The sequence below is a fragment of the Myotis daubentonii genome, chromosome 4 (assembly GCF_963259705.1).
Source record: "Myotis daubentonii chromosome 4, mMyoDau2.1, whole genome shotgun sequence".
Lineage (NCBI taxonomy): Eukaryota > Metazoa > Chordata > Mammalia > Chiroptera > Vespertilionidae > Myotis > Myotis daubentonii.
The window spans coordinates 84838922-84860879 of record NC_081843.1 but is presented as its reverse complement, the minus strand read 5'-3'; the positions used below and the strand labels follow the sequence as shown (position 1 = coordinate 84860879).

The 21958-nt window shown below is 39.3% G+C and overlaps 1 protein-coding gene across 3 annotated transcripts in view; it reads left to right on the top strand.

Moving 5' to 3' along the window:
* The window catches only part of ZSWIM6 (zinc finger SWIM-type containing 6), a 212686-nt gene that overhangs the window by 169104 nt on the left and 21624 nt on the right, over positions 1 to 21958 (top strand). The window contains exons 5-7 of one of the 3 annotated variants that reach the window (XM_059694562.1): positions 3509 to 3688; positions 10596 to 10772; positions 11053 to 11199. In XM_059694562.1, coding sequence (XP_059550545.1) covers positions 3509 to 3688; positions 10596 to 10772; positions 11053 to 11199 — 504 coding nt within the window. The remainder of the gene's footprint in view (positions 1 to 3508; positions 3689 to 10595; positions 10773 to 11052; positions 11200 to 21958) is intronic. The other 2 variants (XM_059694563.1, XM_059694565.1) reach the window with 2 other exon arrangements.

The window sequence follows — 21958 nt, the reverse complement described above, 5'->3', positions numbered from 1 at the left end:
TGATGAGAGTGAATCATTGATCAGCCGCCTCCTGCACGCCCCCTGCTGGACACTGAACCCACAACCCAGGCATGTGCCCTAACCTGGAATTGAACTGTGACCTCCTGCTTGGTTCATAGGTTGACACTCAACCACTGAGCAGCACACCTAGGCTGGATCTTGTTTTTAAGTCCAATTTTACCATTTCATAATTGGTATGTTTAGACCATTTATATTTAATATAATTATTGATGTTGTTGAGAATTTTAGATCTACCATCTAATCATTTGTTTTGTTTGTCTTCTCTGTTTTTATTCCTCTGTTCTCTCTCTCCTACCTTCTTTTCTCCTTCTTTGAATTACTTAATTTTCTTAGTATGGTAATTTATTGTCCTTTTTGTTTGTATCTCCTTGTATTTTTTAATGTTTTCAGTATTACAACAAACATATATACTTTGTGTTAATATTTTGCCACTTTAATAGAATGTATCCTTAACAACTATATAGGTTCCTTTAACTCTCCTTCCTTTATGTTACAGTTTTCATGTGTATTTCATTTACATATATTTATTTATTAATATATTTTATTGATTTTTTTATAGAGAGGAAGGGAGAGGGATAGAGAGTTAGAAACATCGATCAGCTGCCTCCTGCACACCTGCACACCCCCTACTGGGGATGTGCCCGCTACCAAGGTACATGCCCTTGACTGGAATTGAACCTGGGACCCTTCAGTCCTCAGGCCAAGGCTCTATCCACTGAGCCAAACTGGTTAGGGCATCTACGTACATTTAAAATTCCATAAGGCAATGCTCAGATTTTTATTTTCAATAGTCATACTTATTTTAAAGAATTTAAAAGGACAAAAATAGTCTGTTGCACTTACTTAGGTATTTATTATTTCTATAACTCTTCCTCTGTTTCTATAATTCCAACTTTCCCTCTGGTATTATTTCCGTTTAGCCTTGAAGAAACTTCCATTAGCATTTCTTCTAGACCAGGTCTCTTGGCAATGAATGCTGTTAGTTTTCTTTAATCAGAGAATGCCTTTATTTCAGCATTTCTGAAGGCTATTTTTTCTGGATATAGAATTCTAGGTTGACACTTGTGTGTGTGTGTTTTAACAATTTAAAGATAATGTTCTGCTGTCTTTTGCCTTTTATGATTTATGATGAGGAAGCTCTAATTATTTGAGTCATTCCTCTATATATGGTATTTCATTTTTCTCTGCTTTCAAGATTTTTTTAACTTTGATTTTTAGTGATTTGATTATGATGTTTGGTCATGGTTTTCCTTGAGTTTACCTTTTTGTGGTTAGCTGAGCTTATTCGATCTCTAAATTACTCTTTCTCCAAATTTGGAAAGTTTTGAGTCATTATGTTTCCCAAATTTTTGTCTCTTCTGGGACTCCAGTGACACACTGTTTTCCCGCCTGCCTTTAAGGCTCTGTTATTTTCTGTGTTTTTGTTGTTGTTATTGTTGTTTGTTTTCCTCTCTCTGTTCTTCAGATGAGATCATTTATATCTTCACGTTCACTGACTTTTCCTTCTGTCTAATCGGCTCTTGATCCCATCCAGTGAATTTTTTATTTCCAATATTGGTGTGTGTTTTTTTCAGTTCTAAAATTTCTACTTAGTCCATTTTTATAGTTTGTATTTCACTTCTTTCAATAGTGTTTACCTTCATCTCATAGAGCACAGTTATAATAGTTGCTATAAAGTCTCTGACTGATAATTCTAACATCTGGTTCATCTTGGTTGGCATCTGTTGATTGTTTTTCCCTTGAGAATTGATCACATTTTACTGTTTCTTTATAAGCCAAGTAATTTTGGATCCTGGACATTTTGAATATTGTGTTGTGAGAGTCTGGGTCCTATTAAAATCCTCTGGATAATTTATTTTTTTAAAGCATACAATCAACCAGAGTAGATTCAGAATATAAGGCCTGTTTCACCTTCTTCAGGTGACAATGTCAATAAAGTCTTTAAGGCCTTGGCTGTGCTTCCTGGGGTCTGTTTCATGCACATGAGATGTTACCAGAACTTGTACCTCTTTGCACACAGTATCCAGGATCCCCTTGCTTCTGCTCCCGAGTGGAGGGTAAGGTCCCCTTTCCCAGGCCTTTCACCAGGTAGATGAGATTTCTCTCAAGTCTTTGCTGAATATGCCATCTGTAAAGTTCCTCTAATGGGTCTGATCTTGTGTCCAAGCCAGAAGAAAAGAGAGGGAAAAGAAAACAGGAAGTCATCCCCATATGGCTTGCTTCTTCATGTTTTATTTCCATAACCTGCTTGTAATATTATTCTATTAGTATTTAGCCTTTACTTTTCAGAGTCGCTAGATTGCTGCTTTTTGTATTTTGTTCAGATTTTTTGGTTATAATCATGGCGAGAGATAAGCTGTGGTGGCCTTATCTAGTTCGACCACATTTTGTTTTTCAATTGGCATTTAAAAATATGGAAATGTTAATTGTAAATATTTGTGGCTTAGATAGATTATGGCCATTTTTATTTTCTTGTGGTAAAAGTTTATTCGGTATTTAAAATACCAAAATTTCTAAGTGAAGAAGCTTGCTAATATTAAATGTGGAAGAACATAAAGCATCTCTTTTGGACAAATACAACATAATGGTCATTTCTATCTTTATTATTCATTTAGCACAACTGATTAAAACAAAATACACACAGACATGTGCCTTTTCAAAGCAAAAGTGTTGTGAATGTCTTTGACGTATTGGTATCTATCTTGTTTTGAAATTAATAAAGAAAAACTTGAACTTTTAAAACTTGTAAACTATTTGCTTGAATTAGCTACCTCTTTTCTGAAGATTGTAGAAAGTAATAAATCAAAACCTTAATTCAAATTATAAGTTATGTCTTCTAAATTCACTTTGGCTTTTACCTTAAAATAACAAGTGTAATTTTGATTAATGTTTAGTGATTTCATTCACACAAAGACATACATTTAATGAGTTCATTTATATAAAGATTAATTCCTGGTTAAATCATTTAGGGAAGTATATTTAAGTGAATTTTATTTTTAAGACATTATTGATATAATAGATAGGCATACTAATTAATAAATACAATAAAGCTTGACACTCCTATAAGGAAACTAGGAAGTTGTTTATTTGTGTTGATTGTGTTCTTTATTTAGAGTGACTTTTTGCAGAATCCATGTATAAAATCTGTTTTTAAATTAAAGTGGAAAACTGGACCTTAGGGTTGTACCTTTTATTGACTTTTTGTCCAAAATGTTACATAAGTAGAAAAGTATTTAACAATAAACATTTGAAATATCTTTCATCTTTATTTGTAACAAACAGCGTTTGAATCTTTGGTTCAAATTCAGTTGTCCTCCTTCCATTAACTCTGCATGGGGTTTGTGGCTTGGATTAAAGAGAGAATTGTGTTATAAAAATGACAGATTTGAATCCATTTTGAAATGGTTTAAAATTTATCATTAGGTATTAGAATTGAACATTTTTATAATTTTTTTTTAATTTACTGCCCTCTCTCCTTTTAAATTAGGTGCTCTGTGGATGTGTATAGTTTTAAATCCCCACTGCAAGCTGGAACAGAAGGCTAGTTGGCTAAAACAGCTGAAAAAGTGGAACAGTGTTGATGTCTGTCCATGGGAAGATGGAAATCATGGCAGTGAATTACCCAACTTAACCAACGCTCTGCCTCAGGGTGCAAATGTCAACCAAGGTTAGTCCACAGTAATATTCTGCTTTCTTCGTATCTAATTGTGCACATACATTTATGACAGTAACTTACAATGAATATGAGAAAATAATTTCCCCACTTAAGAACTTATTATAACTCAAGGAATTTAATGTGTTTTGACTGTGAATATATGTTTTAATTTTTACCTGAGACCATTGTGTGCTTTTCTTCATATTCTCAGAATACAGAAGGATGCAATACTTATATGTATTAGTATGGGTTATTTACAATTATATAAAACTAGACGTGGGGTCCCTCAGCCTGGCTGGCAATGGAGCCGATCAGGGCCGTCTCACCCAGTGTGGGGGGAAGGACCGTGGGAGGTTGGCCGGCCATGGGAGGTTGGCTGTGGGAGCGCACTGACCACCAGGGGGCAGCTCCTGCATTGAGCCCTGGTGGTCAGTGCATGTCATAGCTACTGGTCAACCGGTTGTTCAGTCGACCAGTCATAACAGTCACTTAGGCTTTTGTATATAGAGATTATATGGTATATAAACTTGCTTATTAACTATTTATTTTGAATATTTTTAATTTAATAAATCATGGTATAGATTGGTAATATTGAAAGGTTTTAGCAGCTGTGTGTTTTTGTCTCTTGGTCAATTCATATTTGGGCTACTGCATAGTCAGTTAAAAATTCTTAGTTCTAGAATATAGCAAGAATTTTATGATGGTTGGAAGGGCATGGGGTGCTGTTGGCATTTGGACTAGGAAAATTCTTCATTGTGAAGGATTGCCTAGCATACTTATTTCAACCTACTGCAGGCTAATAGTACCCCCTACTTTGGGACAACTAACAAATGCACACAGACATTTCCAAATGTCCTCTGAAGAACCTCTGTCTTACATTTCCATCCCGTTTTGTTTGTTTGTTTTTGAGCTCCTCTATTGGATCGACCCATTTAGCTCAAGTCCCTCTTATCTTTTTTTTTAATCTTTCCTCTGCTTAACTATTTTTTCTCAGCTACTATAGCATTTTCTCCTCTCTTTCAGAACCAAATCTTAAAAGTAGTTAACACTTACAAATAAAACTTTCATTCATTAATTCATGTCACTATTTTTGTGTGATTTTATGTTGTTGCTGCCTTTTTCTATTTTGTTTTTGAGAAAACTTGAAAGACTCTAAAGTTATGAAAAATGCAAGATGAGAGTTATATGATATCAGAAGGATCCAGAATCAAAACTGTTATTCTATGTGTACTGGCCCCATATACAGTTGGTACTCCTGGAAAGAGATGACAATGTGCTGAGTGCAAATGTGGGTTAGCATAGTGTTCTCAGTCTCTATAAAGAAAGAATTACATGTATTACTCCACAGGGACTTGTCCAATGAAAAGGATGGAAGTTTTAGTACTTGGAAAAGATGATTGGCTGGCTCTGCTTTGTCTAGAGGAATTCAGTATTTGAAATCTGTCATATCTTTATTGCTCATGATTTTATTTAATAACTTTGAAGAAAATACATGTATCCCTTATACCCAAATTATTTTCCAGAAGCTCAGAATTTTCAAGTTTAGCAATTCAACATCTTTTCTCTTGCATTGCTAGGAAAGGATATGCCTACACCTATATAGGCAATATCTTTAATCTTTTATTTCTTTATATTTGGAAGTTTCTCTGTTTCACTCCTTACCTGCTTTTGGGGAGCACCATCCTAACATTTTACACTTACTTTCCATTTGGTTACTTTCTCCTTGGTTAAACAGGAATATTCCATTGGCTTCAGAACACCCTTAAACAGTGGTCCAGCCTTCAGATAAAACAGTTCATTTTATTTATGGTTTGGCCTAGGGGTATGAAGTCAGGACCTAGTTTCTGAGGGCAATATTTATAGCTGTTGTGCCTAAAGGCACCAAGGCTCCTGTTTTTAGCATAATGCTCACATCCTCCAGAGGGGCTGTCAGAAGAGAGCTGTACAGGCTGCTGGGGAGAGTCCGCAGTGGCCAGCAGTGCCATTGCAGCTGGGTGTGGAGTGTACAGACAGTGGGCAGAACTGCATGTGTTGGCATATTGAAGTGAATGTGAAGGACAGATCAGGCCCTGACTTTGCTAGCAGAGATTGATTGTTAGAACTAATTAACAGCAATAATAACAGTATTAGAATCCACACCCTTTGAAAGGGTAGTTTGTTTGACTTTTTAAAATGTACGACAATGGTAGCCAATTTTTTATTTTTATATTTTTTGATAAAAGAACTAATTTCTCCCATTTTACCTTTCTGAATTTCTCAAGTTTTCTTCACTAAGTATGCATTACTTTTTTAAAATTAAATCTTCATTGTTCAGATTATTGCAGTTGTTCCTCTATTTTCCCCCCATAGCTCCCCTCCACCCAGTTCCCGCCCCACCCTTTGCCCTTACCCCCGCCACCCACTGTTCTCATCCATAGGTGTACAGTTTTTGTCCAGTCTCTTCCCACACCCCCCACACCCTTTCCGCCCCCCCAAGAATAGTCAGTCCACTCCCTTTCTATGCCCCCGATTCTATTATATTCACCGGTTTATTCTGTTCATCAGATTATTTATTCACTTGATTTTTAGATTCACTTGTTGATAGATGTTTATTTGTTGTTCATAATTTGTATGTTTACCTTTTTCTTCTTCTTCCTCTTCTTAAAGGATACCTTTCAGCATTTCATATAATCCTGGTTTGGTGGTGATGAACTCCTTTAGCTTTTTCTTATCTGTGAAGCTCTTTATCTGACCTTCAATTCTGAATGATAGCTTGCTGGGTAAAGTAATCTAGGTTGTAGGTTCTTGCTATTCATCACTTTGAATATTTCTTGCCACTCCCTTCTGGTCTGCATAGTTTCTGTTGAGAAATCAGCTGACAGTCGTATGGATACTCCCTTGTAGGTAACTGATTGTTTTTCTCTTGCTGCTCTTAAGATTCTCTCTTTATCTTTTGCTCTTGGCATTTTAATTATGATGTGTCTTGGTGTGGTCCTCTTTAGATTCCTTTTGTTTGGGGTTCTCTGTGCTTCCTGGACTTGTAAGTCTATTTCTTTCACCAGGTAGGGGAAGTTTTCTGTCATTATTTCTTCAAATAGGTTTTCAATATCTTGCTCTCTCTCTTCTTCTGGCATCCCCATAATTCAGATGTTGGTACGCTTGAAGTTGTCCCAGAGGCTCCTTACACTATCTTCATATTTTTGGATTTTTTTTTTCTTTTTGTTTTTCTGGTTGGGTGATTTTTCCTTCTTCGTATTTCAAATCTTTGTTTGACTTGATTCTTGCGATCCTCTAGTCTGCTGTTGGAACTCTGCATAATATCCTTTATTTCAGTCAGTGTATGCTTAATTTCTAGTTGGCCCTTTTTCATAACCTCAAGGGTCTCACTAGATTTCTTGATGGCCTCACTAAATTTATCAGCGGTCTCACTAGATTTCTTGATGGTCTCACTAAATTTATCGGTGGTTTCTAGAAAATACTTGAAAAACCTTAAAAGTGTGGTTTTGAACTCTATATCCAGTAGTTTGCTTTCCTCCATTTCTGTCATTTGTGACTTGTTTCTTTGTCTCTGCATTTTTATGCTTCCCTGTGTTGATAGAGTGGCTTTCTGTGTTAGGTGTCCTATAGGGCCCAGTGGCTCAGCCTCCCCAATTACCTGAGGTGGACACTCTTGGTGCACCCCTTTGTGGGCTTTGTGCACAGTCTTGTTGTAGTTAAGCCTTGGTTGTTGTAGGTATCACTGGGAGGAATTGACCTCCAGGCCAATTGGCTGTGAGAATCAGTTGTGTCTGCAGTGGGAGAACTTCTGAGCTGGAGACACCCTTCTGGGGCAAGACTTACTTCAGTGGGGCTTTGGTGCTCACTGAGTCTGCCCCCTGAGTGTGTCCCTTATGGATCTGAGGAGTTGTAATCTGGGTGGTCCCACTCTGACCACTGGGTACACTGGCTCTTGGATCTCTAGGAGGTGCTAATTTAGCCTCTGCCTGAGGCTACCCAGCAGGAGCTATGGAGAGATTCCTCTTCTTTGTTTGGGGTTTGGAGGTGCCCAGATGAGGCCCAGCTGTGAAGCAATGCAAGCTGCTGTGGGGCCTTGGACCTTCTTTTGGATGTTCTGGGTCTCTCTGATTCAGCTGCAGTTTGTTAGGTAATTTTCACGTTGCAAAGGGCCAGGCCTTTCATATGCAAAAGCCTCTGCTTGGGTGGGACAGGGTCTCAGGGGATCAACAGGGCAGAGCAAGCAGCTATGGCTGCTCCCCAGTCCTACCCTAAGAGGCCCTGCGTCTCAGTGTCCCGGCAATCACTGAAAACACCTCTGAGAGAAAGCCGCCCTTGAGTTCTGCCCGATGCCAGACAGTCCAGTTTCTCCCCGTATGAGTCTGGGTCCCCAGAGACTCACCCGGAACGAGTTCAGAGCACTTGGGAGCTTGAGACTCCCTCCCAATTGAAAAAGACAACCGCGTCCTCAGCTGCCAGCCCTTTCCGCGCGCCTCTATATCTCTGCACTTTACTTCCGCACTTCCTCTGAGTCTCAGTGTGCTTTTCTCTTTCCTTCTAGTTGTAGAATTTCCACTCATCCAGCCTTCCTGTGGTTCTGGATGATGTCCGTTTTGTCTTTTAGTTGTATTTTTGAAGTGGTTGTGTGAGGCAGCAATTTCAGATGTTTACCTATGCCGCCATCTTGGTTTCTCTCAAGCCCTGATATTCTTCAATAAGTATGCATTATTATTCATACATTTTATTAAAAATTTGGTTAATATAATCTGTTTCTCTTTTTTTAAATCTTAATTGCAAAAATCAGAAAACCAAAGACATCTAAGATAAAAATTGACCATAATTTTGCCACCTAATCAAGCCAACATTTTGGTGTGTGTTTTTTTGTCATTGTCTACATACATAATCAGTTTTTTCTGTGTCCCATATTATTATAGAACTTTCTGTCTTACATTTTCATTTAAATATTATTTTATTATTATTTAGCCTTTTTTTTGTTACAGTTTTATTGTTCTCTTAGAGCTAACAACTGTTAAAAGCCTAGTGTGCCCTATACCTTTCTCTATGCTCAGACAATCAATACAATTATGTGAAAAGTTAAGGTCTTTATTTTTTTTCTAATGGAATGCTATTATTGATACCACAGTGAAGCAAATCACCAGGTAGAATTTCTCATTCTTTTAATACATGCATAACATTAAGTTGCTCTTTTAAAAATCTCCTTTTAGTTTTAAATTCTATTTCTTTGATTTGAGCTAAACAGGATAAATGAAATGACAAAGCCACTTAAACATGGGTGAGCTTTGCACTTTGGAATATTTGATCAGTTGGCTATGAGAGGTGATGGAGCCAGTTCTTTATTGGGTAGGAGTATATTTATTCTGCTCAGCAAAGGCCCTCATAGGCTCAAAAGGCCTTTTAATGTAAGGTGCACTCTTCCCATTTGTAAGATGTATAATTAAAACTATTGCTAGCAAGGAGTCTAGGCAGGGGCCATAACACATACATCAGTATCTATTCCTCTCAAATTATGTCATTGATGCATTTTGATATGTCTGCTATGCTTAGATATATAGATATCTAAGTTGACCCGAGACCAAACTGAAGTAATGTCTTTCTGTTAAAGACCTTCAGAAACCTTCCAGCTGAAATAGGTGAATTTGGACTGAGGATATCTGTGTTTTGATCTTGATTGCCATTGCCTCGCTGTGTGACCTTGGCAAGTCACTTTACTTCTCTCTATTTTCAGTTTAATCAGCAGAATAGAGAGGTTGGACTTGATGAGTTCTCAGGGCTCTTCTTGATTTCCTTTTTTATTTTTATGACTTCCTAATGTCTGTGCTTAGCCAGATCTCCAGTGACAGGAAGATGAAACATTATTAACTAAGGAAGCTCCAGATTTTGCTTCTCATTTAATTAAGCCTCAGAACAGTGAGGGTAATATTTGAGCTAAGTAAAGTACACATAAATAAAAATAGTTTGTTCCCCTGATTTTCAGTTGAGGCTCACTAAGTTTTGTGCCATAGTTGAAGGTAAGTCTGGAGTGGGGACACAAAGGGTGGGAGTGCACGTAGAATTTGGACCATGTTATCCAGAGGAACTGAATATTCCCAGAAGTGGGGGTGAGAATATCCTTTATTCCCCAAACATTTCTTTTCTCCGTCAGGTCCTGAAACTTGAACCCTCTTCGGAGTGTATGCTTCTGCTCTTTTGTGATGCCCGGCATACACTATGCTGGGGACATCACACCAGTCATGGAACCTGCACAGGAGTCAGGAGGCAGCCTGTAGGGACAAGGTAAGTGCGCTGGTTTGTTTTGTAGCTATGTTGTGTGGCTTTGTGAACTGTTAAATATATGCATTTATGCCCTTTGGGATATAAAGTGGCATTTAACCATTATATCCCAAGAAGCATAATAGTTTTAATTGTGCAAAACCGCACAATATAGTTAAAAAATACAACCAAAAGCACAACCCTTCTGCATAACTTTAAAGGCTGATTGCATCTTCCTGAAAGGTTCCATGGCTGGTGTCACATCTCTTACATAGTGTTTGTGAGAGCTGTTGATCCCATCAGGGCAGCCCACCACAGCACCTCCGAAGTGGGGAGCAGTGAGTTTTCATGTAGTTTTTGTGCCAAGTGCCTCCTTTGAGTGTATTTGGCATGGAAACTAGACTTGACAGTTCTTTTTGCAGGATGCCTTTAACCTTAGCTTGATGGCTGCAGAGTGTTTGTGTTGGATAAAACAAGTGAGTGAATGGTGGCTCTTTGGGCTGACTTGCCTCCTAGTACTTAGGACATGAGAATATTCACCCTCCATCCTTCCGTGTAGGGGGTGAGGACAATGCGTGTGGGTTTGCTCATGAACATCTGGCCACAGAGTGGTATGACTGATTTATTCACATGTGAATAATAGCTGACACGGCTTTCTGAATTGTGAAAAAAACAGATTCATCGAACAGGCCACATCGGACAGTGTTCACCCGAGCCATTGAGGCATGCGATCTCCACTGGCAGGATAGCCACTTGCAGCACATTATCAGCAGTGACCTATACACCAACTACTGTTACCATGACGACACTGAAAACTCCCTCTTTGACTCCCGTGGGTGGCCCCTCTGGCATGGTAAGTGCCCAAACCGGAAAGACATTTCCATGACTTACTTCTTTGTTTAGTTTCTATAGCATTATTGGAGTGGGAGGAGGAGAGCTGAGGGATTCAATGGGAGATGGATGAATGCTTGGCAGTAGGAGCTGAGTTTTTCATTCAAATCGAAGTTCAGAAATGGTTTGTTGTGTTTTTTTAATAGTATTTTGGGGGGAAAACATCTTACTATTAAATCCTGTTTTTATGGATATATCTGACAGTGGCAACTTTCTCTCGCCCCTTAACTTTCTGTTTTTAGAACATGTCCCTACAGCCTGTGCAAGAGTGGACGCATTACGTTCTCATGGGTACCCCAGAGAAGCATTGAGACTGGCAATAGCTATTGTTAACACTTTAAGGCGGCAGCAACAGAAACAATTGGACATGTTCCGAACTCAAAAAAAAGGTGAATGTGAAGGAGTTTGTTTTCATTGGAATGAATGGGATTTTTGGTGATGACATCACTAGGTTTTGTGCTCTTTTGGGAGAGATGGCTTTTAAAATGAAAGTGATGGAGATGGCAGTACTTAACCACTCATTCGAAATATTTAATATCTGATCTTTGAGAAATTTTAGATATTTTCCCCCCTGGCTTAATATGGTAAAATGTAAGATTTTTTTTTTTTTTAAGTATCTTAGGTTAGTTAATTTTTTAAGGGGGAGAAGTTTTTATTATTATTACTTACAATTTGAACCAAAGAAAGGGGGAGCTTACTATGTCAAAATTATCTAAAATATAAGTTAGCCAAATATCTTATTTTGTGACTGCATTTTAATACTAACAGTAGGGTTCTGTGAGGTAGACTGCCTATATTTGAATCATAGCAGTCGGTCCAAACTCAAAGTCCTTGGGTAATGACTAGACCTCTCTGTGATTTAGACTCCTCATCTGTGGAATGAGGCTCAGTTGAGGACCTATTTCTTAGAGTTCTTGAGAAGATTATTAATCCTTTAAAGCACTTAAAGCAGGGCCTGGCATAGTGTGTAATCACTCTAAAACTTTTTACTTGTTATAATTTGTACCTAAGGACATTATATTTAAAGTGATCACAGCAGAAAACTCCTTGGATTTTTAAAATTCTGTCAACATTTGATGATGAACTGTCAGCTGACAGAACATATTTAACTTCTCTTTATCTCAGTTTATTAATCTTTTAGATTTGACATTAAGCATTACTGAGTAGTGGTTAATTGCAAAGCGTCTTACATGAATGAGGCCCTGATCAGAAAAAGAAATACATATGCTTTTTCTGGATAATCTATACACTTTTTGTTCCATCTGTAGGTATAAATCTTTTTATGTTTCTTTGGCAGGATTGTGTTTACTCTGGAATTTTATTTCTTATTCAGAAAGATAGTTTTAGTTGCTGTTGTTTTTTTCTTTTTATGTTTTTATTTTTAATTCTTGAGTGATTATACACACTCCACCTAGGATACAGCTAAAAATTATAAAGAAGTTGTTGAAGTAGACGAGGTTAGATTTTTTTTGAACTTTTAGTATCCTCTACATTGAAAGTATTATAAATGTTAACTTTATCGTTTATATGATGGAAGAAAATTCCAAAGGTACAATTTGAACCAAAGAAAGGGGGAGCTCAGATAGTATTGGATTATAATATTCCTGATAATCAAGACTTTGTTGTTCAATCTTTCATGTTCTTCATGTCATCACTGGTTAACAGATATGTTTGCAAGATATGCTGCTTGGTCCTTTGGAAAATTTTCCTGAAATTCCCCTCCCCCTAAATACATATAATATCTGGCCAAAAGGTATTTACTTCTGAAAAGTATAAAGAATGATAATATTTAAACTAAGGAAGATTGAAGCACATTTTATACTACAAAAAGAGAGCTAGCTCATGATTATCTGATCTTTAAAAATCATAACCTTTAAGAACTGTCTTTAAAATGAGTTTAATAAAAATGTTGCAGCCCTAACCCGTTTGGCTCAGTGGATAGAGCATCGGCCTGCAGGCTGAAGGGTCCCAGGTTCGATTCCGGTCAAGGGCATGTACCTTGGTTGCGGGCATATCCCCAGTGGGAGGTGTGCAGGAGGCAGCTGATCGATGTTTCTAACTCTCTATCCCTCTCTGTAAAAAATCAATAAAATATATATATTTTTAAATGTTGCAAATCTAAGAAATGCAAAGTGTATAAAAATGTTAGCTCATCCTATCTAATAAAAGAGAAACATGGTAATTAGCGTACGACCACTACCCTTCCCATTGGCTAATCAGGGCAGTATGCAAATTAACTGCCAGCCAAGATGGCGGCCGGCAGCCAGGCAACTTAAAGTGAACATGAGGCTTGCTTGCTTCAGTGATGGAGGACTCCAACGTTCCCCGCCTACCACTGCAGGCCTCTGAGCTGCAACTCTAAGCAACTATGTTACAAATATAGAAGCTAAACTGCCGGGAGCCGGTCCATCCTTGCTGTTTCAAGGGACCTGGCATATATGGCATACTGTTCTTAATATGTTTGCTCACCTTCTTGGCACTATGTGTTTTAACCAAGGTCACCTCTTTGAGAAAGGTTGTTTCCCCAGGTAGGGATTTTCCCCTGAAGTTAGGGAGGGAATAAAACCCCTCAACTAAGTGCTAGGCGGGTAATTAATCATTTTAACTACGAACAATCATGCTTAAGCTACATAATCTTTACTCCCTGGAATGGAGATAAGAAACTCCCTAACCTTTGGAATAGAGATTGATAGGATTGGAATCAACTGGTATAAATACAGATGTAACAAGACAGAAAGAGACAGAACTGAGAAGACAAGACCAAGAGAGACAGAACCTAGGCACAGAACCTACACAGAACGTTCTCTAAGAGACAGAAGAACTTCGCTGGAGAGAACATGGCAAAAGATCCTGGACTGAACCTGACTACAGAAATTGGCAAGAGAACCTGACTAGAACCTGGTGACTGAACCTGGCTGGAGAACCTAGCGAGGGAACATGGCTACAGAACCTGGCTGGAGATCAAAAGCAGAACCTCTCTGGAGATCCAGACCAGAACTTGGCTGGAGATCCTGGCTAGAGATCCTGGCTAGGCTGCTGATCAACTGAACGCTGTCTCCGAGTCTTTCCCTCTTCGCCGACTCTGTCCACACCTTTGGGGACCCCTGGACCTGCTGGGGTTGGACCCTGGCACTAAACAAAACCCCAGAAACCTGCTTTAGTCCGTCGGGCTTCAGCCAGCAGGATCGCAACATTGTTTTAAATACAGAAGGTAAACAAAGGCCAGAAACCTGCTTTCAGCAGCGGAGGCCTAAGAGCTGGAGCCTCAGAGCTAAAGCTGGCCCAGAATAAAAAAAAAAAAAGAAAAGAAAAAAAGGAGCGGTTGGGAGCTTCAGTCACCCGCCAGCCTGAAAACAGCCCTCAGCCCCTCACCCAGACTGGCCAGGCACCCTAGTGGGGACCCCCACCCTGAAGGGTGTGTGACCAGCTGCAAACAGCCATCATTCCCCCATCCAGGCTGGCCAGGCACCCCAGTGGGGACCACCACCCTGATCCAGGACATCCTTCAGGGCAAACCAGCCGGCCCCCACCCATGCACTAGGCCTCTATTCTATATAGTAAAAGGGTAATATGCCTCCCAGCACCGGGATCAGCGTGACAGGGGGCAGCGCCCAAACCCCCTCATTGCCCTGTGGCTCTGTGTGTGACAGGGTGCAGCGCCCCACCCTCCCCCTCCCCCCACGGGCCCTGCTCTGTGTGTGACGGGGTAGAGCCATAACCTCCCGATTGGCCCTGCCCTGAGTGTGACAGGGTGCGGCACCCCAACCCCCTGATCCGCCCTGCTCTGTGTGTGACAGGGGGCGGTGCCCCAATTCCCCTATAGGCCCTACTCTGTGAGTGACAGAGGGGAGCTCCCCAACCCCCTGATCGGCCCTGCTCTGTGCGTGACGGGGGGAGCTCCCCAACCCCCTGATCAACCCTGCTCTGTGCGTGACAGGGTAAGGAGCCCCAACCCCCCTGATTGGCCCTGCTCTGTGCGTGACGGGGTGGTGCCGCAACCTGCCCATCGACCCTGCCTTGAGTGTGACAGGGGGCAGTGCCCCAACCCCCCAATCAACCCTACCCTGAGTGTGACTGAGGGTGGCATCGCAACCTCCCGATCCGCCCTGCTCTGTGCATGACAGGGGCGGCGCCCCAACTCCCCAGTCGGCCCTGCTCTGAGCCCGACCAGGGGCTGCACCTAGGGATTGGGCCTGCCCTCTGCCACCCGGGAGCAGGCCTAAGCCAGCAGGTCATTATCTCCCGAGGGGTCCCAGACTGCGAGAGGGCACAGGCCGGGCTGAGGGACCCTCCCCTTCCCCCCGAGTGCACAAATTTTTGTGCACCGGGCCTCTAGTGTAGGTATGTTAGAATACATGTTAAATTAAACTCATTTGGTTATCTTTGAGGCCACTCTTAGACATATTTCTCTTTTATCCTGGGAGCAATGAAAAACTTTATTTCCGATTATTCTTAAGTATTCTGGGATTACATATCTGCCGGGAGCCGGTCCATCCTTGCTGTTTCAAGGGACCTGGCATATATGGCATACGGTTCTTAATATGTTTGCTCACCTTCTTGGCGCTGTGTTTTAACCAAGGTCACCTCACCGAGAAAGGTTGAATCCCCAGGTAGGGATTTTCCCCTGAAGTTAGGGAGGGAATAAAACCCCTCAACTAAGTGCCAGGCGGGTAATTAATCACTTTAACTATGAACAATCATGCTTAAGCTACATAATCTTTACTCCCTGGAATGGAGATAAGAAACGCCCTAACCTTTGTAATAGAGATTGATAGGATTGAATCAACTGGTATAAATACAGATGTAACAAGATAGCAAGAGAAAGAACTTAGAACACAGAACCTAGGCACAGAACCTACACAGAACGTTCTCTAGAGACAGAAGAACTTCGCTGGAGAGAACATGGCAAAAGATCCTGGACAGAAACTGGCCTCAGAACCTAGAGACAGAACCTAGCGAGAGAACATGGCAAAAGATCCTGGACTGAACCTGACTATAGAAATTGGCAAGAGAACCTGACTAGAACATGGTGACTGAACCTGGCTGGAGAACCTAGCGAGGGAACATGGCTACAGAATCTGGCTGGAGAACCTAGCAAGAGAACATGGACACAGAACCTGGCTGGAGATCCTAACCAGAACTTCGCTGGAGATCCAGACCAGAACCTCTCTGGAGATCCAGACCAGAACTTGGCTGGAGATCCTGGCTAGGCTGCTGATCAACTGAACGCTGTCTCCGTGCCATTCCTTCTTCGCCGACTCCGTCCACACCTTTGGGGACCCCTGGACCTGCTGGGGTTGGACCCCGGCACATATCTATACCTATATTTTTCTCTACTATTTTTGTCTGTCAGTATTTAAAGAATATCTTTTTCATAGCTGTTTTTCATGCAATACAGTTACTTATTACATGGTCAAAATTGGCGAATTATTTTGTACATTTTTTAATACTATATGGCATGATATGTCAGCTTCTGTTTTTTAATTGATATATAGTTTACATTTAGCATTATGTTAGTTCTGGTGTACAATATAATACTGCACTATTTATATATTTCAAAAGGAACAGCCCAATAAGTCTAGTTAACATTGATCACTACATATAGTTAAAAATATTTTTTCTTATGACGTTTTAAGATCTATTCTCTTAGCAACTTTCAAATATACAATACAGTATTATTAACTATAGTCACCATGCTGTAAATTATATCCTCATGACTTATTTATTTTATGACTGAAATTTTTTACCTTTTGACCACCTTCTATTTCATCCATCCCCTCACCTCTGGCAACTGCCAATCTGTTCTCTGTATTTGGGAGCTCAGTTTTTTAAAAATATGAGTGAAATCATATGGAATTTATCTTTCTCTGTCTGACTTATTTCACTTAGTTCAACTTCTCAATTTTTTTTCCCTTTGTTCAGACACTTCACTTCTATTAATTTAGTCTGAAATTGCATCATGTTTCGTTTTATAAATTTATTTTCCCTTGCCCTGACCAGTTTGGTTCAGTGGATAGAGTGTCGGCCTGCGAACTCAAGGGTCCTGGCTTCGATTCCAGTCAAGGGCATGTACCTTGGTTGCGGGCACATCCCCAGTGGGGAGTGTGCAGGAGGCAGCTGATCAATGTTTCTCTCTCATTGATGTTTCTAACTCTTTATCCCTCTCCCTTTCTCTCTGTAAAAAAATCAATAAAATATATTTTTTAAAAATTTATTTTCCCTTTATTGATTAAGATATTACAAATGTGTCCTTATCCCCCCAATGTCCTCTTATCACCCCCAATCCTGCCCTCACCCTCACCCCCTGTTGTCCACATCCATCGCTTATACTTATATGCATGCATACAAGTCCTTTGGTTGATCTCTCCCCCTTCACCCCCTCCCTCCCCTACCTTCCCTCTGACTTGTGAACATCTGATCGATGTTTCTCTGTCTCTACATCTGTTTTTGTTCATCGGTTTATGTTGTTCATTATAATCCACAAATAGTGAGAGCATGTGATATTTATCTTTCTCTGACTGACTTATTTCACTTAGCATAATGCTCTCCAGCTCCATCCATGCTGTTGCAAATGGTAGGAGTTCCTTCCTTTTTACAGCAGTGTAGTATTCCATTGTGTAGATGTGCCAATGTTTTTTAATCCATTCATCTGCTGATGGGCACTTAGGCTGATTCCAAATCTTAGCTATTGTAAATTGTGCTGCTATGAACATAGGGATGCACATATCCTTTCTGATTGTGTTTCTGGTTTCTTGGGATATATTCCTAGAAGTGGGATCACTGGGTCAAATGGAAGTTCCATTTTTAGTTTTTTGAGGAAACTCCATACTGTCCTCCACAGTGGCTGCACCAGTTTGCATTCCCACCAGCAGTAAATGAGGGTTCCTTTTTCTCTGCATCCTCGCCAGCATTTGTCATTTGTAGATTTGTTGATGATAGCCATGCTGACAGGTGTGAGGTGGTACCTCATTGCTGTTTTGATTTGCATCTCTCGGATGATTAGTGACTTTGAGCATGTTTTCATATGTCTCTCAGTCTTATGTATGTCCTCTTTCAAAAAGTGTCTATTTAGGTCCGTTGCCCATTTTTTGATTGGTTTGCTTATCTTCCTTTTGTTAAGTTGTATGAGTTCCCTGTAAATGTTGGAGATTAAACCTTTATCAGAGATATCATTGGCAAATATGTTCTCCCATGCAGTGGGTTTTCTTGTTGTTTTGTTGATGGTTTCTTTTGCTGTGCAGAAGCTTTTTATTTTGATATAGTCCCATTTGTTTATTTTCCCTTTAGTTTCCATTGCCCTAGGACAGGGGTGGGCAACCCCTGGCATGCGTGCCAAACATGGCACTCCAGTAACTTTGGCTGGCACGCGAAACCCTCTCTTATAATCTTCCATTTACAATTATTTTCTTAACATCAACTTTTTTATTTTTCAGATAAATTCAGTGTAGGTGCATCTTAGATAAATAAATAATTTTACATGACAAGTTATCTTAAAGACCATAGACATAGCTGACTTTGAAATGCAGTTGATTGAATTTCAGAGTAGCTCAACTTGGAAGCAGAAATTTATTGACCTTAGAGTTGACTTGGAAAACATTGAAAAAAAAGCGATTAGAGATGGGAGTACCAGAGAGTAGTGTCGAAAATGAACTATTGAGGACTTGGAATGCCATTCCAGAAAATTTTTTCTGTTTAAAAAACTTTGCAACAGCGTTACTCTCCATGTTTTCATCCATATACGCTTGTGAATCTTTGTTCTCAGTGATGAATTTTGTTAAGTCTCGTAATAGGAGTAGCCTGACGGATGAAAGTAGTAGCTCGTGCATATCTCTGAAGGTCACGAAATATAAACCTGATGTAAAATCTCTATCATCAGTGATGCAGCAGCAAAAGTCCCACTGATAATATCAAACGGAGTCATAAAGTTTTCTGTCGGACTATCAGTATACATGTATACATTAAAAAATAAATGTATTTTTCATCATCATATACTGTGTTTTTGTCGCTCAAATTAATTTTATTATTTCTTCAAGGTTCTTCACATACATACACCTTAAGAGATATCAAGTAGGCATAACAAAAAATTAGGGTTGGCACGCAGAAGAACTTTGAGTCAGAGATTTTGCTGGTTTTTGGCACACACTAACAAAAAGTTACTCACCCCTGCCCCAGGAGCTGTGTCAGTGAAGAAATTCCTTTGGCATATGTATGAGATTTTGCTACCTGTGGATTCCTCTAATATTTTTATGGTTTCCCATCTTACATTTAAGTCCTTTATCCATTTTGAGTTTATTTTTGTGTATGGTGTAAGTTGGTGGTCTAGTTTCATTTTTTTGTATGTATCTGTCCAATTTTTCCAACACCATTTATTGAAGAGACTGTCTTGACTCCATTGTATGTTCTTGCCTCCTTTGTCAAATATTAATTGAGCATAGTGGTTTGTGTTGATTTCTGGATTCTATATTCTATTCCATTGGTCTATATGTCTATTCTTGTACCAGTACCAGGCAGTTTTGAGAACAGTGGCTTTGTAATACAGCTTGATATCTGGTATTGAGATCCCACCTACTTTGTTCTTCTTTCTCAGGATCGCAGCAGCTATTCGAGTTTGTTTGTTTGTTTGTTTGTTTGTTTTTTATTCCAGATGAATTTTTGGAGAGTTCTTGCTAGATCTGTGAAATATGCTGTTGGTATTTTAATGGGGAGTGCATTGAATCCGTAGATTGCTTTAGGTAGTATGGACATTTTGATGATGTTGATTCTTTCAATCCATGAACACGGTATGTTCTTCCATCTGTTTATGTCTTCCTCTATCTCTTTTTTCAATGTCCTGTAGTTTTCCAAGTACAAGTCTTTTACCTCCTTAGTTAAGTTTATTCCTAGGTATCTTAATTTTTTTTGGTGCAATGGTAAATGGGATTGTTTTTTTAATTTCTCTTTCTGTAAGTTCACTATTAGCATATAAAAATGCCATAGATTTCTTGGCGTTAATTTTGTATCCTGCTACATTGCCAAATTCATTTATTAGGTCTAATAATTTTTTGATGGAGTCTTTAGGGTTTTCTAAGTACAGTATCATGTCATCTGCGAATAATGACAATTTTACTTCTTCTTTTCCCATTTGGATGCCTTTTATTTCTTCTTCTTGTCTGATCACTTTGGCTAGCACTTCTAGTACTATGTCAAACAGGAGTGGTGAAAGTGGGCATCCCTGTCTTGTTCCTGTTCTTAAGGGAAATGGTGTTAGTTTTTGCCAATTGAGTATGATGTTGGCTGTAGATTTGTCATATAAGGCTTTTATTATGTTGAGGTATGATCCCTCTATTCCCACTTTGCTGAGACTTTTTATCAAGAAAGGGTGTTGGACTTTGTCAAATGCCTTTTCTGCATCAATCGATATGATTATGTGATTTTTGTCTCTCAACTTATTTTTGTGATGTATCACATTTATTGATTTGCAGATATTGTACCAGCCTTGCATTCCTGGAATAAATCCCACTTGGTCATGGTGTATGATCTTTCTAATGTAATGCTGGATCCGGTTTGCTAGAATTTTGTTGAGGATTTTAGCATCTATGTTTATCAGGGATATTGGCCTGTAATTCTCTTTCTTTGTGGTGTCTTTATCTGGTTTTGGGATTAGGGTAATGCTGGTTTCATAGAAAGAGCTTGGAAGTGTGCCTTCCTCTTGAATTTTTTAGAATAGTCTGAGAAGGATTGGCTTTAGTTCTTCTTTGAATGTTCAGTAAAACTCCCCTGTGAAGCCATCTGGCCCACAGCTTTTGTTTGCTGGAAGCTTTTTGACTACTGTTTCAATTTCATCAGTAGTTATTGGCCTATTCAGGTTTTTTGATTCTTCCTGATTGAGTTTTGGAAGCTTGTATTTTTCTAGGAATGTGTCCATTTCATCGAGGTTGTCCAGTTTGTTGGAGTAGAGTTGTTCGTAGTATTTTTTGACAATCCTTTGTTTATCAGTAGGGTCTGTTGTTACTTCACCTCTTTCATTTCTGGTTTTGTTTATTTGGGTCCTTTCTCTTTGTTTCTTGGTGAGCCTGGCGAGAGGTTCATCAATCTTGTTAAGCCTTTCAAAGAACCAGCTCTTGGTTTCATTGATCTTTTGTATTTTTTTTGGTCTCTATGTCATTTCTGCTCTGATCTTTATTATTTCCTTCCTTCTGGGTACTGTGGGCTTTTCTTGTTGCTCTCTTTCTAACTCTTTGAGTTGTGTAGTTAGATCATTTATTACCAGTTTTTCTTGTTTTTTTGAGGTAGGCCTGTAGAGCTATGAACTTCCCTCTCAGGACTGCTTTCATTGTGTCCCATAGATTTTGGATTGTTGTGTTTTCATTGTCATTTGTTTCCAGGATGCTTTTTATTTCTTCTTTGATCTCTCTGGTAACCCAGTCATTGTTTAATAGCATGCTATTTAGCCTCCAAGTGTTTGATTTTTTTTCAATGTTTTTATTGTAGTTGATTTCTAGTTTTATGCCATTGTGATCTGAGAAGATGCTTGTTATGATTTCTATTGTTTTGAATTTGAAGAGACTTTGCCTGTGTCCTAAGATATGGTCTATCTTTGAAAATGTCCCATATGCACTGGAGAAGATGTATATTCTGTAGCTTTGGGGTGAAATATTCTGAAGATGTCAATTAAGTCCATCTGATCTAGTGAGTCATTTAGGATTGCTGTTTCTTTGCTGATTTTTTGTTTAGAGGATTTATCCATTGGTGTCAGTGGGGTATTAAAGTCCCCTACTATGACTGTATTGCTATTGATCTCTCCCTTGATATCTTCCAGAAGTTCTTTTATGTATTTGGGTGCTCCTGTATTGGGTGCATATATGTTTACCAGAGTTACACCTTCTTGTTGAATTGCTCTCTTTAGTATTATGTAGTGGCCTTCCTTATCTCTTGTTATGGCCTTTACTTTGAGGTCTATTTTGTCATATATAAGTATCGCAACCCCAGCTTTTTCCTCATTTCCATTTGCCTGAAAAATTTTTTTACATCCCTTCACTCTCAGTCTGTGTGAATCCTTGATTCTGAGGTGGGTCTCTTGCAGACAGCAAATATATGGGTCACGTTTTCTTATCCATTCAGCTACCCTGTGTCTTTTGATTGGAGCATTTTATCCATTTACATTTAATG